The 25,595-nt window shown below is 54.6% G+C and overlaps 10 protein-coding genes across 10 annotated transcripts; 4 read left to right on the top strand and 6 right to left on the bottom strand.

Moving 5' to 3' along the window:
- Positions 1-247: 247 nt before the first annotated feature.
- On the bottom strand, positions 248-1,093 carry ASPACDRAFT_1857016 (uncharacterized protein). Its single transcript, XM_020197515.1, has one exon. The coding sequence runs from the start codon at positions 919-921 to the stop codon at positions 331-333; it is 591 nt and encodes a 196-aa protein (XP_020055797.1). The 5' UTR covers positions 922-1,093; the 3' UTR covers positions 248-330.
- Positions 1,094-2,313: 1,220 nt separating this feature from the next.
- ASPACDRAFT_79359 (uncharacterized protein) lies at positions 2,314-3,420 on the bottom strand. Its single transcript, XM_020205385.1, has 3 exons — positions 3,221-3,420; positions 2,936-3,164; positions 2,314-2,869 (listed from the first exon to the last, which is right to left on the bottom strand). The coding sequence occupies exons 1-3, from the start codon at positions 3,248-3,250 to the stop codon at positions 2,787-2,789; spliced, it is 342 nt and encodes a 113-aa protein (XP_020055796.1). The 5' UTR covers positions 3,251-3,420; the 3' UTR covers positions 2,314-2,786.
- A 2,203-nt stretch (positions 3,421-5,623) lies between these two features.
- On the top strand, positions 5,624-6,736 carry ASPACDRAFT_79358 (uncharacterized protein). The gene is made up of 2 exons (XM_020205384.1): positions 5,624-5,727; positions 5,848-6,736. The coding sequence occupies exon 2, from the start codon at positions 5,858-5,860 to the stop codon at positions 6,587-6,589; it is 732 nt and encodes a 243-aa protein (XP_020055795.1). The 5' UTR covers positions 5,624-5,727; positions 5,848-5,857; the 3' UTR covers positions 6,590-6,736.
- Positions 6,737-7,919: 1,183 nt separating this feature from the next.
- Positions 7,920-9,771, top strand: ASPACDRAFT_120898 (uncharacterized protein). The gene has a single exon (XM_020196384.1). It carries the CDS (start codon positions 8,311-8,313, stop codon positions 9,613-9,615), a length of 1,305 nt encoding a protein of 434 aa, XP_020055794.1. The 5' UTR covers positions 7,920-8,310; the 3' UTR covers positions 9,616-9,771.
- Positions 9,772-12,325: 2,554 nt separating this feature from the next.
- Positions 12,326-13,438, bottom strand: ASPACDRAFT_61225 (uncharacterized protein; the record flags this gene model as incomplete). Its single annotated transcript, XM_020203643.1, has 3 exons — positions 12,326-12,717; positions 12,811-13,262; positions 13,383-13,438. The coding sequence occupies 3 exons, from the start codon at positions 13,436-13,438 to the stop codon at positions 12,326-12,328; spliced, it is 900 nt and encodes a 299-aa protein (XP_020055793.1).
- A 336-nt stretch (positions 13,439-13,774) lies between these two features.
- ASPACDRAFT_79357 (succinate dehydrogenase [ubiquinone] flavoprotein subunit) lies at positions 13,775-16,348 on the bottom strand. The gene is made up of 6 exons (XM_020205383.1): positions 16,200-16,348; positions 16,040-16,094; positions 15,905-15,978; positions 15,687-15,850; positions 14,245-15,633; positions 13,775-14,193 (listed from the first exon to the last, which is right to left on the bottom strand). Exons 1-6 carry the CDS (start codon positions 16,239-16,241, stop codon positions 13,974-13,976), a joined length of 1,944 nt encoding a protein of 647 aa, XP_020055792.1. The 5' UTR covers positions 16,242-16,348; the 3' UTR covers positions 13,775-13,973.
- A 347-nt stretch (positions 16,349-16,695) lies between these two features.
- Positions 16,696-18,566, bottom strand: rpt1 (proteasome regulatory particle base subunit RPT1). Its single transcript, XM_020196383.1, has 4 exons — positions 18,310-18,566; positions 18,130-18,244; positions 17,849-18,078; positions 16,696-17,795 (listed from the first exon to the last, which is right to left on the bottom strand). The coding sequence occupies exons 1-4, from the start codon at positions 18,402-18,404 to the stop codon at positions 16,916-16,918; spliced, it is 1,320 nt and encodes a 439-aa protein (XP_020055791.1). The 5' UTR covers positions 18,405-18,566; the 3' UTR covers positions 16,696-16,915.
- Positions 18,567-18,710: 144 nt separating this feature from the next.
- ASPACDRAFT_1889016 (chaperonin-containing T-complex subunit CCT4) lies at positions 18,711-20,719 on the top strand (the record flags this gene model as incomplete). Its single annotated transcript, XM_020198504.1, has 7 exons — positions 18,711-18,833; positions 18,889-18,940; positions 18,993-19,015; positions 19,074-19,103; positions 19,155-19,184; positions 19,238-19,810; positions 19,865-20,719. The coding sequence occupies exons 1-7, from the start codon at positions 18,786-18,788 to the stop codon at positions 20,717-20,719; spliced, it is 1,611 nt and encodes a 536-aa protein (XP_020055790.1). The 5' UTR covers positions 18,711-18,785.
- A 301-nt stretch (positions 20,720-21,020) lies between these two features.
- Positions 21,021-22,551, bottom strand: ASPACDRAFT_61221 (uncharacterized protein; the record flags this gene model as incomplete). Its single annotated transcript, XM_020203642.1, has 4 exons — positions 21,021-21,918; positions 21,993-22,101; positions 22,159-22,297; positions 22,363-22,551. The coding sequence occupies 4 exons, from the start codon at positions 22,549-22,551 to the stop codon at positions 21,021-21,023; spliced, it is 1,335 nt and encodes a 444-aa protein (XP_020055789.1).
- A 1,170-nt stretch (positions 22,552-23,721) lies between these two features.
- ASPACDRAFT_44112 (cytochrome P450) lies at positions 23,722-25,410 on the top strand (the record flags this gene model as incomplete). Its single annotated transcript, XM_020201376.1, has 4 exons — positions 23,722-23,775; positions 23,830-24,276; positions 24,341-24,584; positions 24,686-25,410. 4 exons carry the CDS (start codon positions 23,722-23,724, stop codon positions 25,408-25,410), a joined length of 1,470 nt encoding a protein of 489 aa, XP_020055788.1.
- Positions 25,411-25,595: the final 185 nt, after the last annotated feature.

Below are 25,595 nucleotides of genomic sequence, written 5' to 3'. Positions count from 1 at the left end.
AGATCCAGCGGAAGAAATGGCATGGCGGGTTGGAAAGAGAGTTTGGAAAAGTAAAAATTGGTTGAGGTTGAATTGGGACGATGAGGAAAAAGAGATGGCATTGCAGTGCCAGCTGCAAGAGAAAGAGAGGATGACGTGAGGCGGTCGAGTTAAAGCGGCGGCGGAAGGCCGGGGCGGAGTTAATCAACCGGCGGAAACGGAGATAAGCCCGATCGGGCCACAAGCAAGCAATAGGACAATATGATAAGGGTATTATTGCATGCATGCAGCAGCTTACTTACTTACTGAGTAACTTACATACTCATAGATAGTATACTATACAGTACGTGGCTAGAAACTATACATCTCCCCCATCACCATCATCTCCCCCCCCAATTGCCCACACACCGCAGCGTACTCGCGCATCTTGTTGGGAATAATCTCCTCCCAGAGCTGGTTCTTCTGTACCCACTCGTACTGGGCTTGACAGACCGGCTCGGAAGCCATGGGCAGCAACCGGGGCAGGTGAACCAGCGCGGCCCGCACAAAACTCTTTTTGAAGCAGGTGCCGAACGCGGTCAGGGTCTCTCCATCCGCACAGACATCGCGGCCGCCGTCCAGCAACGGGCCGCATTGCCGCTTGATGAGCCCGGCCACCTCGTCCCCCAGGCGCATCATCGCATCCTCCTCTTGGTCCGGGTGATCCACCCAGGCCAGGAGGCTGCGGACAGCGGGCAGGAAGGTCTGGTTGCGCGTCCAGAGGTCCCAATGCGCGACCGTCGGTCGACAGCCTTGGTCGCAGATCTCCTGTTGGAATTGCGCGAGGAGCGCGTGCGGACGACTGGTCAGGGCAACGATGGCCTTGAAGCAAGTCGTGCTGAATTTGGCAGTGACCGGGGAGATAACAAGCACAATCCAGAGGCCAAGGGTGAGAAGCCGCATGGTTAAGCGGCAATAATGGGTTATATGAGATGTAAGGAGACTGAGAGGGAGATTAAAGAAAAAGAAAAGAAAGAGTGAACGATAGGAGTGGAGTGAGAGGGATAGAAGTGTCGAACACTGGGAGGAGAAATAGGAGTGGAGGAGGGGGGAAGAAGGAAAAGTGTGGAAGTGGCAGTGTTTCTCTCTCTCTCAGGCCCTCCCCTGGATGATCGACAAACACCCCCAGTTCTCTTCCTTCCTTTCCCCCGCATCAATTTCCCCCCTCAACCTCCATAGTCACATAATTCATCCAGCTTCAACCTCCGGCAACCCTCGGGCTTCATCCGGAGATTCCCACATCCAAATTCTCAACTCACCGGTCCTCTGCCCTCCACGCACCAAAGATAGGACTCCTCTCCCCTCCTCCAGCCCTCAAACCTCCTGAGAAGAAAACAATGAGGACAAAAACTCGCATGCATACTCATCAATTAATGAACTAGAGCCCTAATCCCCTCACCCCCACCCCCCACTATCGAATCCCTCCAGCAATCGAACCTCAACTCTGCATGTGGGCAGGGGCAGACCATTGTCCAAATCCAGGGCCCCCTTCCCTGTAATGTGATAGATCAAGATATCGACAGTATTCCATCGCTATCTCTTCGACAATATCTTTCTTTGCCCGCCACAACCGACAACGTCCGCCCGGAAGAGAAGATCACCCACACCACCGCTTGGTGCAGTGCAGTAGAGTTTCGCGGTCAGCGCGGGTACACCCGTATCAGCAGGAGGTCCGTGGGACCATCTTCGCGGCGGCATGTATGCATGCGTTCGTTCGTGAACGGGGAAAACTCTGATATCGATGTATCAACCACGAAAAATCCTGCAGAAGATTGGCTGTTGTGCGTGCGCATTGACACTCACCACCACCACCACCACCACCATGATATTCCGATCATCCATACGCAGCAAGACTATTGAACGATAGGCGACGGTCCACCCCCGTTGTCCTGCAGGTAAGAAATATGCCGCGTGCAGAGATGAGACTGGGAGTTCTTGCGAGCTGTCGGATCCCACTCACCTGATCGGGGCGATACGACTGGAGGAATGCGGGGATTAGTGAAGAGGGAAAACAAATTACTCGATTGAGGAGCCCGAAGGTGCTAGGTCAGATGCATTGGTGTGGGGGGGGCGATGTCGGGACTCGGGCTTCTTTATCACCCCTTCGTCGGGGACCTGAGTCAAACAATAGGAAGGGGGAAGTGAGCTCAGATGAGACTGAAGAATGGGGGCAATGGCTGGGACGGGGGGCAGGACGGAGCTGATTAGATTGGGTTTGAAGTTAAGGTTCCTCCCTACGGAGCAATAAGGGGCTAGCTAGCATTACAGTTGGCTGGAAGCGTGGGAGGTCCGGTTGTGAGTTCACATTGATTCATTAGAGTTATTCGCTATCCGTAAGTCTGTAAAAGTTCAACCACTATGCTAATGCCGAAACCGTTCGTACCAGGTGTATATCCCCCCTTGGGTCTGATGCCCGAAACTCCTCGCTAAAACCAACCAAATCCGAAATGATAACATGGAGAGAGATAAGACATGAGAGAGATGAAACAGTTAGGGAAGAGAAGAAATGCCAAGTGGCAGTACAAGGAAACGCCTCAAGGAGTGAGATCTAGAATGCCTGTAGTGGTGGCGATGATGATGATGATGATGATGATGACAAAAAGAGATGACAAATGAAAAGCCGTCGTCCCGGACAGGGTATTTGCGCTGTGTGTGAAGTCTAGAAGAGTAGAGAAAGGCTCAAAATGCGAAGTCAAAAGATCAGATGAAAGCAAAAAAAAATGTCGAAGGGAGACGATGATTGGATGAAGGAAAGAAAGGAATGCCCGTCAGGCATGTCGCTGGCGTCGGCGCAGCTCGTCTCGGCTCAAAAAGCGACGAATACGCGAAACAAAGCGGCCGGCAGTGGAGTCTGCGTCAGGGTTAGCGTGGCTCACATGCACCGGGGATGACAGGTCACACTGGCGGGCGAACATACCACTGTATCGGCGGCCACTGGGCTTAGACGAAAAATGCTCCGGGGTGGACGGATAAGACATATCGGTCCAGTAGCATGTATCCGGATAGTCTGCGAGGTGGCGGGCCTTGGCCCATGGGTTCTCATCGGATTGCAATTGCAGGGCAACAACGTGAGGATACAGTGATCCCAGTGGGTAGAGAATCTCTTCGGGAGAGCGTTGTCGGTCAATGTCCAGACTCTGGCTGGTCTGTTGACTATCAGTATGGGGTGGTGATGGGACGATGAGGCTGGCGTGGTACTCACGTAAGGCTCGTAGTTGCTCTTGTAAGTCATGGTGGTTGTGGTTGTGAAAGATGTGATTGATGTGATGTGAGAGATCTCGGAAGGTGGTTTGTAGGATGTGTAGATGTTTCGGCTGGATCGTAGTATAGAACGATTTAGAACAGCAGAGGATAGCGATTGATAGATATAGATCTCGCGATTGACGATTGACGGAGAGTCGACGAAGAATGTGATTGCTGAAAGAGAGACACGTTCTCTGAAGAGACTTTGAAACTGGATGGGGACAAGCTCGGGAGAAACCTTGATAGTTATATAACATGCGGCCGAACAGCCGTGCCCTGGTGGAGGTCAGAGGAGATTGTCAGCCACGCCTGGCTGGTTTTAGTCGAAGGTGGGGAGCAGCTGCCACGCATCGACCTGACCCTGGCTAGCCTTGTTGTTTAATTGGCATTTTCTTTTTTTTTGTTTGTTTTTTTTCGTTGCTGCTTCTTTTTTTTCGTTCGCTTATCCTGGCAACAATTAGAAAATCAAAACCTTCTTTTCATTTTCCTTTTTGTCACTCCTAAAGAATTAATCAACTCACCAATCTATTGTTCACCGATGGCTTACAATTTACGAGATCCCAGCCGCAAGGATCATCTACCAGGATAATCCCAGTCGTTCCGGCCGACCAGGAGTCGATGGATCGCATCGCCGGGCCTGATTTGAATTTAGGTCAGGCATGATCTCATCATCACTTCAGTCGTCGCCAGATCGATTTAGAGCGAAAACCGGGCGGGAACCGGGCTAGTCGCATTTGCCCTGGGCTAATTCAGGTCCGACGGGTCGGGTTGAATTTAGCACTTCTGACGGCGACCGCATTGTCCAGGCTGACTGGCGGATGCTCTCAGGAACTAGCTGACCCTAAGCAGGATAGCTGAGAGCATCTTCATCTGTCCATTTGTGACCATCCAGTCATCGATCGGGAATGGCCGCAGGTGGGACTCCACTCCGTCAGGCACTTGGTTTCGAATCCGGATCCAGTGCGTCAGAGAGCGGGGACTGCAGCACTACTGCTTTAGTCGGTTTAGTCGGTTGCTGCATCGACTGCACACCTGAAGCAACTTAGCAAAGCAGCCTTTGGCTTCGCTCGCAGGCTAGCCTTCGTTAGCCGGCGAGGGCTGATCGACCGCCAGCATGGCCGAGTGGCCGGTGGCCGGTGTGTCCGGTGGACGGCGATCAAGCCTGTCGCCTGCTTCCCCTTGCATGGAGAAAGCCGGTCAGGTCGGACTATCGTCCACGTTGTGCCGTTCCTGGGGGGTTGCATATGTATGGTGACGCGCCTGTACACACCCTTTTTCTTTTTTGCTTGGGTGAAGAACAAGGAGAAGTTGGTCAGAATGACCACCAGAGTGGGAAGAGGAGGGTTGTGTCACGATTGCGTCGGAGGACCACAGGAGACATTGGTGCGGGGAATGGAGACTGAGTGACTAGCAGCGGAGCTGTCACAGATCGGTGGGTGACTATTGATTCCTGCCTGGGAGCCTGTTTTCTCAGGAGGGCGGATGGGAGGCCAGGCTGCTGACTACTACGAGTACGCACTCCTTTCCCTTCGCCGCGCCTCCCCCCCCAATCCTCTCCACTCCTCCATCTCCGTCGCTATTCTTCTCCTAGGCCCTCAGCTAGCTCTTAATACTCATCGTAATATTAATCTATTTCATCTCCTATGATCCTATCAAAGGTTGGGATAAGCGAAATCGCCGCTAATGTCCGTGTTTTTCAAATCCTGGTGTCTCTAGCGCCATGGAGGTGTCCAGGTTCTCGGGTCTGGATAATGGATAGATGGATAGACAATGCGAAGGTCTAGATGGGGAGGTGCTGACTGGTAAGCATTAACTAAACAGACTATTGAAGGGTTTAGCAAATGATAACCTACTGAATAATTCACGCGACAGGGATGCAGCGAGGACACGAGACCTTGCTCAGTACATCTTCCCTGTCGACTATCTGCATGCCTGGCAGCCTCAGGCCTATAAAATAGGGCTGCACAGCCACGCTACTACGGCCCCGCCGGCACCGAACATCTGCGGACTGCGGACAGATCTGTGGCGGTCTGGCGGAGAAGCCCGTGGCTTGACCCTGTCCGTCTCCGCTTAGGGCGTCAATAGTCGGGATAGCTTCACACCCTGAGCGACCGTCGGCTCTCCACACTCCCCTGTCATGCGGCCCCTCGCCGTGAGCATGGGCTTGTTGCACTGATGCTCGGCCTGTATTCTTTCCCCTTCGGGATGGCCATCGGGCTGGCCGCCATCCCCCCTTGGCCCGAGGGGAGGGCCCGGAGAAGTATAAGGAGCAGACCCCCTCGTGTCGAACCTCCTCTCAAATCATCCATCGTGCGACTTTAATTCAATCGCATCTGTCAGCCAGCACATGTCTACGTCCCATGGCACTAAGCCCAAATCCCTCCGAACACGATTATCAGCGAAGCTCTCCTTCAATGGACTGGTCCGATCAGTCGCCCATCGCTTCCCCCGACTGTTTCCCCGCGAGTAAGAACGCCTTTATTTTCCAATCTGCTATGACCTTCCTGAGCACTTCTAAAGATCGAGGCCCCTGGGCCAAACAGAATCTCTCTGGCTGGACACAACTGAACTTCAATCCGGTTCTAGACCTGTGAATATGTCCCCAGCAGGCGGCGGGCCATCCACGCCCGCGTCGTCTTCATCCTCCTCGATTAAATACTCGTCCGCTGCTACCGAACCGCCTGCATCTGTCGCTGCTGCAAGACAGCAACAGCATCAGCAACATTCTTCCTGGTCGATCCCGCCGGAGACGGCCGCCAATCCATCTGCAGATCCGTCCTCGACTTCGATCGACCTGCTGGACACATGGTATCCGCAGTATCTACGCTGCACGCAGTATTTCCTCGAGCACGGCCAATTCTCACCCACGGTCTCATCGCTGGCTGCGTTTCTGAACATCCGTCTACCGTGCCAGCGGGTCGAGCGGCAAGAAACCTCCTCCTTCTCGTCCTCGGACGCAGGGGGGCCACCAGCAGCAGCAGCAGCAGCAGCAGCTCACGTGCAGCTGCGGCGGTACGTCCGGCGACTCGTGGTGACGGCGCACGACAGCCCCGAGGTGCTGCAGGCCTTCTTCGGGGCGGAGTGGGCGGGCGGGGTGGGCTGTGTGGTGCAGCAGGAGCGGCAGACGTACCTGTTTACGGCGAAGAGCAGCGGGTGGGCGGCGACCAAAGCGGCGTACGACCTGTTGCCGGACGAGCAGACGCCCTTCCTGCGTCCGCTGCGGGCGCCGGCGGAGGAGGAGTTGCGGCTGGCGGAATCGCGGTGGAGTGACTGGTTGGCGATGGAGGATTGGATGGTGGGCCCTCGGAGTCCGTGGAGGGATTCATGATGTCTACGACTTTTCTTTTTATGGCGCTACATTTCCTATGTTCGTTTCGATTTCATTTGTTAGATTGACACTGCAGCCGAACATGATTTCTGCAATTGCAAAAATGATAGAAGGATTTCTCATATAGGTCTATCTACTTAGCGGTATGTAGTATTACTGACCATGGACCACGCTTCGAATTCCTGTATCCGGGTTAGCAGACTGATGACCCCGGCTCGAGTACACATGTAAGACACTCTAAGTAATATGAGGATCAATTAAGATGAGCCACTAACTATCGGGTATAGCAAGTTAGTGTAGATACTAGATAGAGCGGAAAATTCCAAATCGTGTCGTGGGCCCCGTCCAACTACACTAGACGACAAACTACTGTGTAAATAAACTACAATACGTTCCTGGGCATTGGGCAGGACTGCCATGGGGGCGGAAAAATAAAACCAAGATTAAAGCAAAGCACGCCACCCAGTACACTGGACCTGTCAGACCCTCGATCATCGGCGCTAAAACAATTGCATTGAGACACCAAGCCCCAAAGCTGAAAGCTGAATTCTTAGTGGTGAATGGCGGATGGTGAATGGTGCGGTGAAGGAAGGGAAAGAGATGGGGCAGGAGAAAAAAGGGGAAAACCCCCCACATGGGGTCAGTCAGTCAGGGCAGGGATCTTGTTCCGTGTCAACTTTCTATCCTATGGTACTGGCGGTCAGCCAGCCAGCCAGCCAGCCAGCCACATGTGCATGGAACAATTCATGGAAGATTCTTTTCCATGCCCTGCCCTGCACGGCTAATGCATGAGGTCGGGGTTGACAAAAATAGGTGACCTATCACTGGCTCCTAGTCGAGTTTGAGATTGCGTTTCCTCTTTTCCATTTGTGTTTCCGTTTCCAATCCCCAAGTCTCACACTAGTTTTAGGTCTGTCTGTCTGGCTGGCTGGCTTGCACCGCCCATCTTCATCTTCTTGGCTTGGTCGGGGAAATCCGAGCTTTAATTCAGGCACCGGCTGAACAGTGAACCTGGGGGAATCTTCTTCCATCACTAAACTCGTTTCAGACTTTCAAGTCAATAGTCAATATTTAGTTCCCAGGGATCTTAATTAATCCTACCCGCAAAGCAGCCCGACACTCCAGCTGTCAGGCTGTCACAACTCACAAGTGTCAGCATGACAAATACCTTATCCTTAGTCAGAGCGTTATCTTGGGGGGACTTATCTTGCTTGGGTAACTCACCTCTACTAACTAATCTATACAGAGTAAGTTAACTGAACTAATCCTTAGTGCAGATGGCGATCGCCCGGGGCTCCCAACGTGACTCACCCACCTCTTCCTTTACTAGGGATGTAAATTAATCGAACCTTTTCTCTGCCTTGACCTGTCATATTTGAAATTCCAGCCGATCATCGCAAGCCAAGCATCGACCGACAAGAACTCGGATATTTTTGCTTGCTTTTTTGACTTTTGCCCTGCTTTGCATGTACCCCAAGGTAAATCCTCCGATTTACCGTCCGTCCGTTCGTCAACAACCGACCTAAGCGACCTGAATAAATCCTTCCGAGACGTCAGAAGATAGATCCAGATCTTAGAAACGAGGAAAAGTCAACCGAGTTGTACAGTCCAGCAACACTTCTGCAAGCAGAAAAAGAAAAAAAAACAACCCTTGTCCAACAAACCCCGTCTTCAACCAATTGGTTGGCAACGTACTGTACAACCCGCCCCCCAATCCCAACATGATGGAGCAGGATCCAAATTCGGAGCCGGTGGTGGTGATTCACGAGCACCCTCCCTCAACCTGGACCTCCTCCACTACTGGGATACTCCCCCGCCTCCAATCCCACCTCCCCTACTCCATCCCCCTCCTGCGTCGGATCCAGCACCACCTCGCCCATCCCACCTCCACCGCCACCGTCTTAGCTACCTTTCCTGCAGTGCACCAGCATGAGACACCACGCTCCACCGCAGCAGCCGCACCAAAAGAAGAACCCTGGCTAACAGCCTACATCGACCTGCACGCCGGCCGCGAAACCCAAGTGGTAATCTACAGCAGCGCGGAAGCGGACTCCTCAGTCGACGTTTCTCTACCCAGCAGCGCCACCAACGCCCCCGGGCCAACGAGCACCGGTACCGGTTCCCCGCTCTCCCTCTCCCTCTTGTCTTCACAGCACTCCCAGACAATCCGGCGCCAACTCCTCGCCCTATTCCAATATATCAAAACCCACCTGCTCCCGGAGTACACCGCCCATCTCGCGGCCGCGGAACCCGTGACAGCAACAGCAACAGCAACAGATCACCAGCTCCCCCCACCCCCACCGCAGGCCTTTCTCATCGGGAATCTGCATACGGGGCTGTTGGCGGTGCTTTTTGCGGGGCAGACCCAGACCGAAAAGGATGAGCATGCGCTGGCAGCAGCGTATACTTCAGGCTTGGGATCGGTGTCGTTCGTCCCGGGGCTGAAGGTGCATCGCTACGATCACGCCCCGTACGTTAAGTATCTGTTTGGAAGGGAGGTGGTTTGTCCCCGGGATGGTAGTGCTACTGCTGAACCGGCTAAGGATGGCTTCCGCTTCCACACCCGGGATGGCCGGCAGGGCGTCCAACGCCAACATTTCGCCCTCGTGCGGAGCCGCACGGTGATTCCGCGGTCGGATGCGACGTTGGCCATGTTGCCGGGGGCGGCGGTTTATGCGCAGACTTCCGGAACGGTTGATGGAGGGGAGGAGGAGGAGACAGAAAATCCCGTGGCGTGGGCGTTTCTCGGGCCCGATGGGTCGCTGGCGACGTTGCATGTTGAGGCGGAGTATCGGGGGCAGGGGCTGGCGGGGAGGGTGGCGCGCGAGGCGATGAGACGGGGGATGGTGGAGGATGGGCGGTGGTGGAACGGGGAAGGGGAGGGGGAGGAGGACACGACTGAGGATGGGATGCTGGTGCATACGAATGTGGCGATGGGGAATGGGGCGAGTCGCCGGGTGATGGAGAAGCTGGGGGGGAGGGTTGGCTGGACGGTTACGTGGACGGTCGTGGAGGTGCTACAGTAGGTAGTAGTTATAGAGTCTGTATAAAAACTCTGTATAAGGCGGGCATGTATAGCGCCGCTTCATATTATATCTATACCAAACTACCTCCGATATTATACCTCAGTTGATCCCGGCCGTCTCTCGCCGTTGCCAGGCCATCTCGTCTCCCCTGGCGAGCAATTTTAAATTGACTGGTTCTCATGCTCCTCGTCAAGACCAGCACATTCGTCCTTCCGCCGGTTCAGGCTGGAGATGGAGAGATTGGGTACGCAATAGTCAGCTCGGTCCTGACAACCTGGAGCCTTGCGCAGCTTGCTGTAAATAACAACACAGTTTGAGACAGTCCTTGAACCTGAGCAATGGGCTTCAACAGTTTGCTCCGCATCCTGTTCTACACCCATGTTCAGGAGACCGTTACACTTTGCCAGTCCCCTCACTGTCGATAGAAAATTTTCATCATCTGTAGGTTGAGCGCTCGCCGGCTCGGAACCTCGGAGGGTGCACCGAAGCGCTTGTATAGCTCAGCTGTGCTTTAGACCGTCGAAGTTCCGTATGCGCAAGAGAAAGTTGCGCAAATGAGGGATCTGCTTTCGATTTAGTATGCAAGGATCAGGAAACAGAGAGGCACAGATGCTCACCTCCGTGGCCTACCCCGTTTGCATGCAAATAAGACAGCCCTAAAAGGAGCTGGGGCGGCAGTCGATCTCGCAGCGTCCCGTGGAAACATGAAATCTCTGCTGTCCTCCTTCGACTCCACAATACTACCTACCGCCAGCGGGTTCTCCGTCCAAGCACCGGTGATGTCCATTTCGACCGTGAAACGAGAATCGGTCAAGTAACCGCGGAATGAATTGCTTTCCAGCATGAGCAAGGTCACTCTTCATCGAGTGTCCAAGGACTTCCCCCTCGCGGCTGTCTGATAATGCTCTCGCAGTCAGTATTTTTAGCGATACATAGCGCTGGCGTTGCCGATCCCGCGCGAGCCAAATTGTTGCATAGCCACCAAAACCAGGCTTGTGAACGACAGTATAGCGGCCACTACCAAAGGTGTCTCCGATGAGAGATGGGTGGTACCCGCCAGGCACATATTCCTCAACATACTCAACATCTACCTCAGGGTGGTATAGGTCTTCCATTGGCGCGTTAGCCATGGTATGAAAGCGTCGAGGTGGGTGCGGTGACGGTGAGGCTCCGTGGTGACGGCTAGTCTTCGATGTGAATAGAAACCGCCACAGGCAAAAGGTCTTTATGTTGTCGACGAAGTACCAATGGTTGGGAGAATGGACGAGGGAGTCTCCAGCTAGGGTTCATCATTTCTATATCCATGTCCTTGCAGAGGTCAAAGAACAACTTCTGCCAATACTGAAAGGGCCCTGTGGAGCCGCGGTCGTCGCTGGAAGATGGCCAAAGTACGGAAGGATATAAGTTATTATTGCTAAATCATGCCCAGAGTGCCTCAGTCAGACGGTGTAAGTCGTTTTACTCCCTCGGTTACCTCGGCATATAAATATATCATCTCTGTTGGGGTTAGTACCTTTCCGTTCCTCCTGTGGGGGAATCCTGCTTCCAACTGTGCACCTAGGGTTATGGCATACTTCTGACCTCGTATCGATGGCAGCAAAGTACAATGTCCTGCTGCTAGCAGTGCAGTAAGGGATACATAGAAGCAGCCGTCACATATGCATAACAATGGTCTCATACTAGGGTTAGCGGGTGGGCCGTATTAGGCGTAGCGTTGGAAGATTGTTTTTGACGATTCTGAGGGTCGAGGCCACATGACGCCATTGTGTTGAATAGAAAGCACATTTTAAAGTCAATCAATACATGGTGTTACCCGGACACATTTTACAAGCTATTTTCCCCCAGAGGGAAGATGCTCTAGGGTATCGCGAAGCTGCGTGCGGCCATATGAATCGGGATGGTCTAGTAAATCGTAGTTAGGGTCTGCCACGGTCTTCCTGGGTTCATGCACCTCCGGAGTCACTCTCCAGCTGGTGCACTCCATATGCTGCACTACCTATTGATTCTCCTCTACCCACTTTCTAACAATTGCCAGGACCTGCACTCCGTCAGTCGGCGGCAGCAGGGAACCGGGCAGGGTGAGCCCAACTTATCAAATGCGGGTGTGGAAGGAAGGGATAGTCAGCCGTGTGGTCAAAATGGGGTACTAGATAGTATATAAACAACCAAAGATTATCCTCTTAAAAAAAAAAAAGAGCAACAGGCTAAACCAAACCACCCCTTTCCCCCAACACCAACATCAATAGCCCACAACCGAATATACACACGAAAACAATTCCGAAGATCAATCAAAAACCTCATCCCCACCCACCGTCTGAATACTAGCAACCATCACCGCCCCATCCGCCGTCACAATCTTCCTCTCCCTCTCCCTCGCCCTATCCCCAACCTACACTGACCAAAACCCCCCCCTACCCCCTCCTCCTCCTCCTCCTCCTCCTCCTCCTCCTCTTCCTCCCACCGCCTCCTGCTCCACGGAACATTGATCAACTCCCTCTCCATCCTCGCAGGCAACTCCGCTCGCTGCCGATAGAACCCCGTATCCGATAATTCGGCCGTCGTTGCTGCTGTCCTTCCCCTTCCTCTTCCCCTTCCCCTTCCCGCTTCCGTGCATGGAATCCGAGTACTTCTAGTGGCAGCAGTAGCAACACCCCTCGAAACTTCCGTATAGCTTGCCCCCCTCATCTGTAACGTAGGCTTAACATTAACATTAACATGACCGCGCATCCGAGCCGGCGCAGGCAGAGGTTTCTTGGTGGGCGTTGTCTCCGGCGAGACGAGCGGACTGACGCTTTCGGGGTCGCTGTTGTTGTTGCCGAATGAGCGCATCGCGAGGTGGCGGTCTCGGTCGTTGAGGGGAGAGATTTGGATTTGAGGGGAGGAAGAGGGGGAGGGAGAGGGTAGACCGGGGTTCTTTGGGCAGGGTGGGGTGGTATAAGGGTTTATTTGAGATGGTGGTGGTGGTGGGGTTGGAGTTTGGGATCGGGATCGGGTTGGGGTTGCGGTCTTTAGGGTTGCTGGTAGTGCTGGGGGGAATGCTGGTAGTGCTGCTGGCGCTGCTGCTGGCACTGTTATCGTAATTCGAGGCGGCTGCGCTTGCGCCTGTAGGTGCGAGTCTGTGCTGCATTAGCTACTTGCTCTGCATCCGAGCCCTAACTCATCATATGAAGGGGCGGGGCGAGGCGACGGGACTACCTTTCGTCTCGACCATCTCCGTCCCACTCCCCTCCCCACAGAACAACCGTTCCTCCTTCGACGGCGATCCAGACCCCAAAGTCCCAGGGTGGCGCCAGTACAGGAGCCGGAACTGGCCCCGCCGGCGTTTTCGGGCCCGGTAGATCGAGTACAGCACCAAGGCGACGAGGATGAGGAGGGCGAGGACGCCGCCCACGACGCCGGCGATGAGGGCTTGGCTGATTTTGTTGGGTTGGTGGTGTGTGGTTGTTGTTGCGGTTATTGTTGTGGGTGTGGTTGTTGAGTGGATGGTGGTTTGGTCTGGGGTTGGGGTTGTTGTAGTGGCAGAGGTAGTCGCGGGGTGCGTAGCCGCTGGGATTGTGGTGGTTGATATGGTCGAGCTGGATGTCGACGTTGAGGTGGTCTTGGTCTTGACTTCGACAGCAGTGCTCTTCGAGGTTGAGGAAGTCTTGCTGATTGTGGTATCACTGCGACTACTACTGCTGCTGCCGCTGCTATCATCCGCACAAACCCCCACAGTGCATGGATCAACCGAGCAACATCCACTGTACCCTCCCTTCGCACAGACATACCACTGGGTATTCCCCGGACAGGAATCACTCGCGGCTCGGACGGCGAGGGCGGCCATGGCGGTGATTCCCTGGACTGCGCTATACTTCGTCTCAAAAAGCGGCTGGCGAAAGCAAGAACAAGAAATAACCAGCGAGTGAATCGCAGTCCGGCTGGCAGTTGAACGAATGTTAGCCTAAAGCAGCAAAGAGGAGAATCACCGGACAGCAAAGAATGAGCGAAGTTGAATCTCCAGGGAAGTCAGCATGAAAAGAGGTCTACCGTCTCCTAAAGGTGGCAGTGTGCAGCCGGCCTCTTTCTTTGTTTCATGGGATGACTGATAGGATGGCACCAGCCAAACACCCCGAATCAAACCGCGGGTTGACGGTGGTTAACATTACTCGGCAGGAATAACACAAAGAAAACTCCATTGTATGGCAAAGTCAACGGCTATAAAAGACAACACACGTGAGTACACCAAACTCATCGCCTGGAAAAACCCTTGGATATACACATATAAACACACGGAAATAGACACGGTCGAATTTTCGCCTCGCTCTTTTCGTTCACTATCCTCATTCTCACCACCCCCTGCCCCCTGGCCTCAAATGCGCTTAGTACACACGCTTGAAGGGAGGGACAGGCTTGCACTCGTTCTCGTCCAGGGTCTTGTGCTCAACGGCACGGTAACCGAGCTGGACGTCACCGTGGGGCTTCTTCTGCCAGGTGAGAGTGTGCTTCATCCAGTTCTCGTCGTCACGGTCGGGGTAGTCCTCACGGGCGTGGGCACCACGGGACTCCTTGCGGTTAGCAGCAGCAATGGCGGTTTGAGTACTATTCCAGAGTTAGCCATGATCATACTAAGCAAGTCCCAGAGATACGTACGCGCAGGTCAACAGGTTACGGAGCTCAAGAGTCTCAACAAGGTCGGAGTTCCAGATCATGCTGCGATCCTTGGTGCCAACCTGGTCGTACAGCTTGTCGACAGCAGTGATCTTCTCAACACCCTCATCCAAACTCTCCTGGGTACGGAAAACGCTGACATCAGTCTGCATAGTCTTCTGCATAGCGTTGCGGATCTCGAAAGTAGACTTGGGGCCGTCGGCATTGCGGGCAAAGTCGAGGTCCTTGATGGACTCGGCACCGGCATCGGAGGCCAGCTCACGGTGGGCCTTGCCAGGGGTGGCGATGTCACGGACACGGTGGGAGACGGCACGGCCGAAGACGACCAGGTCGAGAAGAGAGTTGGCACCCAGACGGTTGGCACCGTGGACGGACACACAGGCGGCCTCACCGCAAGCATACAGACCAGGGACAACCTTGTCCTGGCCGTTCTCGTCAACGGTCAGAACCTCACCGGTGTACTTGGTGGGGATACCACCCATGTTGTAGTGGACGGTGGGCAGGACGGGGATGGGCTGCTTGGTGACATCGACACCGGCGAAGATGGAGGCGGTCTCGGAGATACCGGGCAGACGCTCGTGAAGGAGCTCGGCGGGCAAGTGGCTGAGCTGGAGGTAGATGTGGTCCTTCTCGGGACCGACACCACGGCCCTCACGGATCTCAAGGGTCATGGAACGAGAGACGACGTCACGGGAAGCCAGATCCTTGGCAGTAGGAGCGTAACGCTCCATGAAACGCTCACCCTCGGAGTTAAGCAGGTAACCACCCTCACCACGGGAACCCTCGGTGATCAGACATCCGGCACCGTAGATACCAGTGGGGTGGAACTGGACGAACTCCAGATCCTGGTTGGGGAGACCGGCACGGGCAACCATGGCCATACCGTCACCGGTACAGGTGTGGGCAGAAGTGCAGCTGAAGTAGGCACGTCCGTAACCACCGGTGGCCAGGACGGTGTGGTGAGCCTTGAAGCGGTGGAGGGTACCGTCCTCCTGGTTGTAGGCGATGATACCACGGCACTCACCATCCTCCATCAGAAGGTCAAGGGCGAAGTATTCGATAAAGTAGTTGGTGTTGTGGCGGAGAGACTGTCCGTAAAGAGTGTGAAGAAGGGCGTGGCCGGTACGGTCAGCGGCGGCACAGCAACGGTAGGCCTGGCCACCCTTGCCGAACTCCTTGGACTGACCACCGAAAGCACGCTGGTAGATACGACCATCCTCGGTACGGGAGAAGGGGCAACCGTAGCCCTCCAACTCACGAACACTAGCAGGAGCCTCTCTAGTCATGTAGTGAATGGCATCCTGGTCACCAAGCCAGTCGGAACCCTTGACGGTGTCGTACATGTGCCACCTCCAGTCATCCTCGTGCATGCTACAGGCCGAAGGTTAGCCGGGTTGCGAACCTGAGAAACCTCCATAACATACTTTCCAAGGGCAGCGTTGATACCACCCTGAGCGGCGACAGTGTGACTTCTCGTAGGGAAGAGCTTAGAGACACAGGCAGTGTTGAAGCCAGCTTCGGCAAGACCGAAAGCGGCACGCAGACCAGCGCCCCCGGCACCGACGACGACAGCATCGTACTCGTGGTCCTGCAACAACGATTAAGATCACAATCCTGACGTATAACCATAGAATATCCTTACAATGACGGGGTACTTGTCGGAGATGTAGCCATTGGCCTCCTTGGCGCGCAGGGGTCCGTTGCCAAAGATCCGGGCTAGCGAGATTAGAAGTTAGCGAGAGGCGGAAAGGGATGGCGATGCGACTCCAATGCGTACCAGCAGGGCGGGAGGAGGAGAAAAGACGTCTCTGATCCCTCAAGGCGCGGGAAATCTGCGCAAAGATACATGTCAGTAAAATCCTCGAGAGAGGGGTGGCGTCCTAACGCGCGCTCCAAATCTGGAGTCGAGACGGACAGACATCGGATAGGGAACAGACCTTAGATGCGGGAGCCAGGCTCCGCCAGCTCAAGGAGCTCATGATGACGGATTAGAAGAAAAGAGAGACACTTCTCTAACAGAATCCGGGAAAGGAGGGGAGATGGGGAAGGGATCCAACAGCACAAGTACTGGGGGAGAGAAAGTCGGGGTTCAAGGCTGGTGGTTTGCATGCGAGCTGCACTTTTGGATCGTCGGTTCTGCTGGAAGAGCGAGGAAGGCCCGGCTGACATAAGCATTTTGCACTTGCCGACGGGGAGGACCGGGGCCGAACAAGCCAATCAACATTTGTGGAGTGGTAATCACCTCGGGCAGTCAGTCTGCGTTCATTGGCCGAAATCTGCTGGGCACGTGGTCCGGCCCTCTTCTCACCCGGCAAAGCGCGAGACTTTCCGGAGCAAGACGGCCGATTCCAGTTGGCAGCCTGGCAGACAGCCTGAATACTTTCGGCATGAGCCTGAGGCAGTGAGCTGGAGCAGGAGCCGAGCCTGGCTCCAGGCTTGGGTTTCTCCTCACTGCAATGAGACCGGAAACTAATTAAGCTTACTACTACCGATCTAGGTATAAGCAGCTTACCTAGCTTGTAACCCTTGCTGATTGCCGCCGCTCCGGCAGGATCACCCAGAACTTGACATTGACATCATACAACAGACTACCGAGTAAATGATCATACACATCCATTGCGTTTGTAATGTAATCCAAATACCTGAGAGTCGTCTAATTATACTGCATGTACGTCGCCGTCGAGTTGAACTTCAGGTTGCCCTTGATCACCTTGTCCACCGCAGCCAAGAAGTCCTTCTCAGTAGCCACCTTCCGACGCGCCCGAATGGCGAACATACCCGCCTCTGTTGCGACACTCCGAAGCTCAGCACCCGTGGCGTTCGGGCATAGACGAGAGATCAGCTCCCACCGGATGTCACGCTCGACCGACATGCTCTTGGCGTGAATGCGCAGAATGTTGGCGCGGCCCTCAACATCCGGAAGGGAGAACTCGATCTTACGATCGATACGTCCCGGACGCATCAGAGCAGGATCCAGAGTTGACGGCCGGTTGGTCGCGAACATAACCTTGATGTTACCACGGGCGTCGAATCCGTCCAGTTGTGTAATCAGTTCCAGCATAGTACGCTGGACCTCGTTGTCACCACCAGCTCCGTCGTCGAAACGAGCACCACCGACCGCGTCGATTTCATCGAAGAAGATAATGCATGCCTTCTTAGTCCGCGCCATCTCAAACAGCTCTCGAACCATCCGTGCACCCTCACCGACGTACTTCTGTACCAACTCACTACCGATGACACGGATGAATGTCGCGTCCGTCCGGTTGGCCACGGCTCGAGCGCAAAGCGTCTTACCCGTACCGGGAGGTCCGTAGAGTAGAGCACCCTTGGGAGGGTCGATACCGAGGTTGACAAAGCGCTCCGGCGAAAGTAGGGGCATCTCGACGACTTCCCGCAGCTTCTCAATCTGTTCTTTGCATCCACCAACATCACCGTACGTCACATCGGGCTTGTCTTCGACTGTCATCATCGTCACACTCGGGTCGATCTTAGGGGGAAGAGGCAGCATAATCTGGTACTTGTTGCGGTCGACACTGTATCACGGTTAGATCTGAACGGGGCGACAGAGAAGACCACGGCAACATACCCAACTCTCATGCCCTCCTCGATATCTGTCGGACTCACGCGCTCTCCCAAGTTGACGACGAATTTGGCGATCTGTTTAACGTTGATGACGTATTTACTCTTGTCTGAATCCTTCTCATCCTGAATGATCTTCGTGCACCGAGCTACCTGCAATGGCTGCTCCTCCGCCATACGTTGTCGGTCCGCAGCAACATCCCAGAGATGTGGAGGCGCAAGGCCGGTATCGGATTCCTATGCAGATCAGCAAGGGCAACTCCAGTCAAGGGCAGAACCGGAATATACCTTAACACCAATCTTCTCGTTCACACTTGCTTGTCTCTCCTTGATCTGTTTCTCGAGCTTCTTCAATGCGTTGGCGTAGGGAGCAGCGCCGTAGGTCTTTAGTACTTGGATATCCCTAGTTCCAGTTAGCCATCGACGAGACGGGAATGTCGGCAAAGTTGTAGCATCCGGTCAACCTACTCATCTGTGAGAGGAGTGATCTTCTTCTCCGGCTCTTCGTCATCGGCGAAGTTCTTCTGGTACTTCTCCCAGTTCTGGCCCGTAGCGCTAGGCATGCTGATGATGTGAGCCGGTGGCGAGGCGACAGGACAGCGTGGAGGAGTGTGAGCGGTTGAATCGGGGGCCTAATTTTGCGTATAGGGACACAGGGTAGTAGCGGATGTTGACGGAGTTGAAAAAAGGGATGTAATGAGGAGGATGGAGCTTGAACGGGGGATGGTAAGAGTGATGTGGTGGTCGAGCTCAGCTTGAATGCGGTTCGAGCTGTTGACGCTAGTGGCCCGCCAAGCCCAGCAGCAACACCGCCCAAAACCGCAACACCGCAGAATTTCCCAGTGCCGCCTCCAGGTTCTGGATCTCCCTCGCCTCGCTCCACCCTCCTCTTACTTGACTCTATCTCTTTTCTCTACGGTGCTTATATCGTAGTTATCTTCATCATGGCGACGACAGCCTCCCAGGGTGCCCCTGGCAACACGACTTTCAAGGTGCGTCTTTTTGCGGAGAGAAATACTCGTGGACCGTTCTCTAATCGCCGAACAGGACAAGGAGAAGCCTATGGCAGTGCGCACAGCCAACATCTTGGCTGCTAGAGGTATGCATTCCTGGTAGGTCTTACTTGTATGCAATTGCTGACGGAAGAATAGCTGTCTCCGATGCCATCAGAACTGTACGCTTGTCTTGACTTGACCCGAATTTGACAGATGAGGGGCTAACACAATATGCAGTCTCTGGGTCCCAGGGGTATGGATAAGATGGTAAGAAGGATGGAATCAATTCACAAAGACCAAAAGCTAACGTAGCTTCAGATCCAAACGCCCAAGGGAAACACCATTATCGTACGGAGACTACCTCGAATACCCCCAGATTACCCCCACTAACCCCTCCTTAGACCAACGACGGAAACACAATGCTGAGGGACATGAGCGTCATGCACCCCGCCGCCAGAATGCTGGTCGACCTCAGTGCCGCTCAGGATGTCGAAGCTGGTGATGGAACTACATCGGTTGTCGTCATTGCAGGAAGCTTGCTCGGTGCTGCGGAGCGCCTGCTCGCCAAGGGCATCCATCCCACCGTCATCTCGGAGTCCTTCCAAAGAGCCGCCGCCGCCGCCGTCGAGATCCTCCACAACATGTCCCGGCCTATCAACCTCACAGACCGCTCAACTCTCCTTCAGGCGGCTTCCACCTCTCTCTCCTCCAAGATTGTGTCTCAGCACTCCGGCCTCCTCGGCCCCATGGCCGTCGATTCCGTTCTGAAAATCGTCGACCCCAAGACGGCAGAGAACGTCGATCTCCGGAACATTCGCATAGTGAAGAAGGTTGGCGGAACAATTGAGGACAGTGAGATGGTTGACGGTCTGGTCCTGAACCAGCAAGTCATCAAGAGCAGCGGTGGTCCCACCAGAATTGAGAAGGCCCGGATAGGTCTTATTCAGTTCCAGCTCAGCCCTCCCAAGCCTGACGTACGTGACCCCATACACCTGCACTAATGGGGAGTGCTGACAGCAATCTTGCAGATGGAGAACCAGATTGTCGTGAACGACTACCGCCAGATGGACAAGATCCTCAAGGAAGAGCGCCAATACCTTCTCAACATGGTTAAGAAAATCCAGAAGACGAAGTGCAATGTTCTTTTGATCCAGAAGTCGATCCTCCGTGACGCTGTCAACGACCTTTCCCTTCATTTCCTTTCCCGCCTCAAGATCTTGGCCATCAAGGATATTGAGCGTGATGAGGTTGAGTTCTTGTGCAAGACTCTGGGCTGCAAGCCCGTAGCCAACGTTGACTCCTTCACTGAGGACAAGCTCGGTACTGCTGATCTTGTTGAGGAGGTCCAGCAGTCTGGTGCCCGGTACGTGAAGATCACTGGCATCAAGGCCCCTGCTACCGCCGCCAACCAGACCGTCTCCATCGTGGCTCGTGGCGCCAACAACCTTATCCTGGATGAGGCTGAGCGCTCTCTGCACGATGCCCTCTGTGTCATCCGCTGTCTGGTGAAGAAGCGTGCTCTTATTGCCGGTGGTGGTGCCCCTGAGATCGAAGTGGCCCACTCTCTGGCCATGCGTGCTCGTGAGCTCACTGGCACCGAGGCTATTTGCTGGAAGGCTTTCGCCGAAGCCATGGAGGTTATCCCCACCACCCTGGCCGAGAATGCCGGTCTGAACTCGATCAAGGTGGTCACCGACCTGCGTCACCGCCACGCTCAAGGCCAGCACAATGCCGGAGTCAGCATTCGCAGCGGTGGTGTCAAGGACGACATCACCGAGGAGAACATTCTTCAGCCCCTCTTGGTAAGCACCAGCGCAATTGAGCTGGCTGCCGAGACGGTGAAGATGATCATGCGTATTGATGATATTGCCTTGTCGCGGTAAACGCAGACAGGCGGTAGTAGAAATGGAAATAATATAGGTCCAAAGTGGTGTATTATGACGAGTAATCCAACAAAAATCTACGATGTTCATAATTTCAAATGCATGCTTCGTAACCGACGATGTCATGTTATCTACGTTGGCGTAGCTGATAAGGGGGCCACATGATCCAGCAAGCCATCAAGCCAGTTACATGCAGATAACTCACTGGCAGCTAGCTACAAACAACAATCACCGAAAATTCAAGGAAGCGTTCCTACAATACACATGGTGGTGCTGCCATGTGACCCCAGCTAGGTAGTAATCACAACTTGGACCGTCTCTCGATGATTCGGTTGGAGGCCGAACCGATCATCTCCTTCCACTCGTTGGAATACATGGACTTCTCCCTTGCAGGTAATTCATTCCACCCTTGTGCGATGCGCTGCTCATCCTCCTTCCACCGCCGCACCTCCTGCTGGATCCACGGCCCAAGGGCATCTGCCGTAGCGGTCACTTTCTCCAAAGGCAGAGTATGTGCCGCCTTCGGAACTAAGTGATGCCTCACTCGACCATACTCCATGCCACCACTCCCTCCGAACCCAGTCCCCACCTTCTTGGCGATCCGCTCATGGATCCCCAGCTTGCACAGTGGACTCTCAGCTCCACTTAAGAGAAGGACCGATGGTCGTAAGTGCGGTACCAGCCTCCCCGCCAGGACCGATTCTGGCCGGTAGGAGTTCTGCTCCGGCACCAGCGCCCCCAGCACGTCGGGGAAGAGTAGCGGGTCGTGCGGCGGACTAGGCTCTTCGTGCTCGTGCTTCTGATTCAGCTCATCGGGCAAGCCCAGCTCTCTGTATCGACGCGGGTTGGCCCGCGTGTACATCAGCGCCTCTTGGTACTTGGTCGTTGCCAGGGTCACGGCCGGCCCTGCCTCTGATGACGAGGACGATGATTGTGTCGCATCTTCCTGTGGGTATACAGCTGACGGGAGTTCACGGTATGCGAACCGAGCCCAGCGATCCAGCACCCGCGGGTCCCAGAATCGAAGGGCCTTGCGTGACTTTTCTACGGCGACGGCCCGGGACGGCCAGACGTCACGCTTGTTGATGGTCAGACGGAGGAGGAGAGGGCCGCTCCCTTGGAGCGTGCGCTCGACGAAATATGGCTCGACGAGCATGAGGGATGAGAACAGTCGGGGGTGGATCAGCGATAGAAAGATCCTGCGAACCGTCAGTGGCCTTCACTTGCGCACTGGCTCGCGCTCATTGAGGACGAAGGAGTGAGGGTAACCAACATTTGAGCTCCACCCACGCTGTGCCCTAGACCCATGATGGGTCGGGGCATCTGGTCGCGAAACTGATTGATCATCAAGAGAAGATCGCGGCTGTGATCAAGCCATGATGCTGTTGCTGTTAGCTTTAAAGCTTTCCATAAGGAGGACGTCGTGAGCTGGGGCTTACGGTCATTGCCCAAATGATTCTCATTGAGGATACCGCTAGCACCCTGGTTGGCGCTATCAGCGATCCAGATCGCGCGAATTCGGAATCCCTCTTTCTTGCTTCTGGCGTGGAGATCTTCCCAGAGCGGCTCGTATAGTTCCTGGACGATAATGAGTGCGAGGCTTAAGGCTGGCTGGCTGGCTGCCTATAGCTCTTTCCACCTACCTTCGCGAATGCTGTGCCATGTGCAGCAATGATGGTGACATCGCCCGGCTCGGGATGGGGGTTATCGATGGGCGTATACTTCTTCACGCAAAGCTTCAGAGGGGCATCCTGCGTGGTCGTCGCCCTGGGATACTCTCGGATGTATTGACTATCGATAACATGTTCCGTCACGGTATAGGGGAACGCCATCTTGAGATGCTGGACTACTAAGTCACAGGGAGAACTTCGATATTGTGCGTTTGTAGCGAGACTCTATCACCTGGGAGTCTTGCTTCCTACAGACTTTTGTTGTGGAAAGTGCAGGCGCATTGCGTGTCATAGCCTAAGACACGGCTCATGACCGGTCCACCGTGGCGATTGTCAGCATCGAGAATGTCAGAAGTGATATCACAAAAAGACACCCATCGGGAGCAAACATTTGCCTGAAGCAGTAATTGCGTCGCGCCGATCATCTCGTGGATCCAATTGATCTCATTGCGAACTCATCTCGAGATCTGTCCCCGTCGATCATCTTGGCGATCGAGTCAGTTTCCGCCGCACTTGATTTGATACACTACACCCATCTTGCAGCACTGACAGGCTGGCAACAATTAGACAACATGGAATTCTCTCCGGTGTAAGAGATGGTAAGTGCGGGATAATTGCATATAAGCAAATACTCCTACTCATGCACAATAGTTGTTGGGTTGTGGTTGAGAGATGTGACGCAAAGAAGACGCTTGCTACCCCGTCACGGACAATGGCCGCTGGTGATCCATCGACTCCACAGCGCATGACGAAGGGTCTTTTCCATCCGACCCTGAGCAAATGAGAGCTGTATATACCTTATGATCAAAGAGTGAAAGAACCGGATCTTATGCGTGGGGCTCTTCGGCGGATCTCGAACCTCCCTCCCACGCAGATCATTGCAGCGATGGAAGACAAGGGCCTTCCACACTGACTCGATATATCTGGCCGAACCCACATACACGGGTCACCAAAAACGCCATGTCGACTGCATCATGTCCTGCACCGTCATTATGTCAATGCGAGGGGATCAGCCAGTTCTCTTCTCGTGAAGTACCGCCGTTGTAGAATATTAGTTTGTCCGCACCGCCATCGACCTAGGACTGAACAAACGGACATTCAGCAGCCAAGAGAACCAGAGAGACAGATTCAGAATGAGCTTACATCTATTTGCAGCTGCAACTGTCGCATTTCTTGTCTACGTGCGTCACTTTCAAGCCCGCCGCAGCTCAACAAACACAAGCTAACCAGCTCAGGGTTGTGCTTTGGCATTCTATCGGCTCTTCCTCCATCCTCTATCCAGATACCCCGGTCCCCGATTAGCTATCTTGACAGACTGGTATGTGCTATATTATGCCTGGCGAGGCGATCTACACATACAAGTACAACAATGGCATGCAAGATATGGTGAGCCCGTTTGCCTGACGTGCCTGGCCGAAAGCTGACTTTTGCACAGGGAAGGTCGTCCGCTATGGGCCTTCAACCCTCAGCTTCAACTCGGCCACGGCTATGACTGAAATCTATGGTGTCCGGGCCAACGTTCGCAAGACAGACGGATATGCTGCGCTGGGTCTCAGTCGTCGCTGTCCGAATAGCTTAGTTGCCATAGACAAGGGGCTGCACGGCTTCAAGCGACGGATCATGGCCCAGGTATTTTCCGAGCAGAACTTGAAGCAGATGGAGGAGCGCATCCTGGACAATGTCACGGACTTTGTTTCGCTGCTGGGTTCGGATTCAGAGGCCTCGCGGGGATGGGGTCCGCCCAAGGATGTCGCGCAGGCGTGCACCTGGATGACCTTCGACATCATTGCCGACCTCTGCTACGGGGAGGATCTCAACCTGTTGCAGGTGGAAGACATGCGATGGTTTCCGTCTGTATTCCGCAAGATCAGCCAACGGGGCATGATGGTGAGTAGCAGCAACGACAAACAAGCAACGAAGAAGGAATACTAATCGCTCTTCGCACAAAAAGAGCCTCATCCAGCCCAGATTCATCCAACTCAAGCTCGACCACTTCCTCCTCGCCTCTCAGTACAAAGACATCCTCCGTGCGGGCAGCTGGATCCGCGAACGCGGCGAAGCCCGCGCCAAACTGGGCAACAAGAACATCGAGAAGGACATCTTCAGCGTGATGCTGAACGCGACGGATCCGAAAACCGGCCGGAACTTCACTCAGAAAGACCTCTGGGTTGAATCCATGCTTCTACTGGTAGCAGGTACAGCAACACCCCATCCCAAAGCCCTACCTAACCCCTCATCATTGCCCCCGAATCCCCCATAACCCCAGAAAGCAACCCAATCTGACCCGAACCCAAAGGCTCCGACACGACCTCCAACGCCCTCAGCGCAACAATCCACTACCTCCTGCACCACCTCACCATTTTAGGGCCACTAATCACGGAAATCCGCTCGACCTTCCCCACCGAGACCAGCATCAACTTCGACTCCGCCTCCCCGACCACCAGCCCGTACCTGCACGCCTGCGTCAACGAAGCCATGCGCCTCGCCCCCTCCGTGCCCAACGCGCCCCCGCGCGCCGTCTGCCCCGGCGGCATCTACATCGACGGCGACTTCATTCCCGCCGGCACCATCGTCGGCGCCCCGATCTACACCCTCCACCGCAACGAGGCCTACTTCGACCGTCCGGATGAGTTCCGGCCGGAGCGGTGGTTGGATCCCTCCTACAGCAGCAGCAGCAGCAGGTCTCCGACGGCTTCTGGTCCTTCAACCGCAGAGGAACAGCAGCAGCAGGGAACATCCGCCGCGACAACCACCAAACAAACCCAGGCCTATCAGGCCTTCTGCCCCTTCAGCTACGGGACCCGCTCCTGCGTCGGCTGGCGCCTGGCCTACACGGAGCTCCATCTCGCCGTGGCGCGGCTGCTCTGGCGGTATGATGTTCGGTTAGCGGCGGCGCCGGCGGCTTCGACTTCCTCTCCGAATCACGGCAAGACGGATTCTGAGTATGAGATGATGGGGTGGGTGGTTGCGGCGGTGGAAGGGCCGGTGGCGCAGTTTCGGAGGCGGGAGGATCTCTTTTGACCGGAGTCGATACGTAAATTAGAGTGTATATCATGGTTTTTTTATCAGTTTTTCAACCAGCTTAGGTGTTCGGATGATCGATTTGGAGTTCTGTGTCCGTGTTCTCATATATTCTTACTTCTCTTTCTGGTTGTATAGTTGTCAAGAACGGTGAAGCTTCAGCGTGGCTGGATATGGAACTGATC

Source organism: Aspergillus aculeatus, assembly GCF_001890905.1.
Source record: "Aspergillus aculeatus ATCC 16872 unplaced genomic scaffold ASPACscaffold_9, whole genome shotgun sequence".
NCBI classification, from domain to species: Eukaryota; Fungi; Ascomycota; class Eurotiomycetes; order Eurotiales; family Aspergillaceae; genus Aspergillus; species Aspergillus aculeatus.
This window is presented reverse-complemented; position numbering and strand designations above follow the sequence as displayed.

Coding starts and splice junctions, on each gene's coding strand:
- ASPACDRAFT_1857016 (XM_020197515.1), bottom strand. CDS start 921: ATGCGGCTTCTCACCCTTGGCCTCTGGATTGTGCTTGTTATCTCCCCG.
- ASPACDRAFT_79359 (XM_020205385.1), bottom strand. CDS start 3,250: ATGACTTACAAGAGCAACTACGAGCCTTAC. Junction 3,165..3,220: donor AGAGCAACTACGAGCCTTAC/GTGAGTACCACG, acceptor GATAGTCAACAG/ACCAGCCAGAGTCTGGACAT. Junction 2,870..2,935: donor CAGTGGCCGCCGATACAGTG/GTATGTTCGCCC, acceptor ACCCTGACGCAG/ACTCCACTGCCGGCCGCTTT.
- ASPACDRAFT_79358 (XM_020205384.1), top strand. CDS start 5,858: ATGTCCCCAGCAGGCGGCGGGCCATCCACGCCCGCGTCGTCTTCATCC.
- ASPACDRAFT_120898 (XM_020196384.1), top strand. CDS start 8,311: ATGATGGAGCAGGATCCAAATTCGGAGCCGGTGGTGGTGATTCACGAG.
- ASPACDRAFT_79357 (XM_020205383.1), bottom strand. CDS start 16,241: ATGAGCTCCTTGAGCTGGCGGAGCCTGGCTCCCGCATCTAAG. Junction 15,851..15,904: donor CCGACAAGTACCCCGTCATT/GTAAGGATATTC, acceptor TCGTTGTTGCAG/GACCACGAGTACGATGCTGT. Junction 14,194..14,244: donor CGTAACCTGTTGACCTGCGC/GTACGTATCTCT, acceptor ACTCTGGAATAG/TACTCAAACCGCCATTGCTG.
- rpt1 (XM_020196383.1), bottom strand. CDS start 18,404: ATGCCTAGCGCTACGGGCCAGAACTGGGAGAAGTACCAGAAGAACTTC. Junction 18,079..18,129: donor ACGAGAAGATTGGTGTTAAG/GTATATTCCGGT, acceptor TGATCTGCATAG/GAATCCGATACCGGCCTTGC. Junction 17,796..17,848: donor GAGGAGGGCATGAGAGTTGG/GTATGTTGCCGT, acceptor ACCGTGATACAG/TGTCGACCGCAACAAGTACC.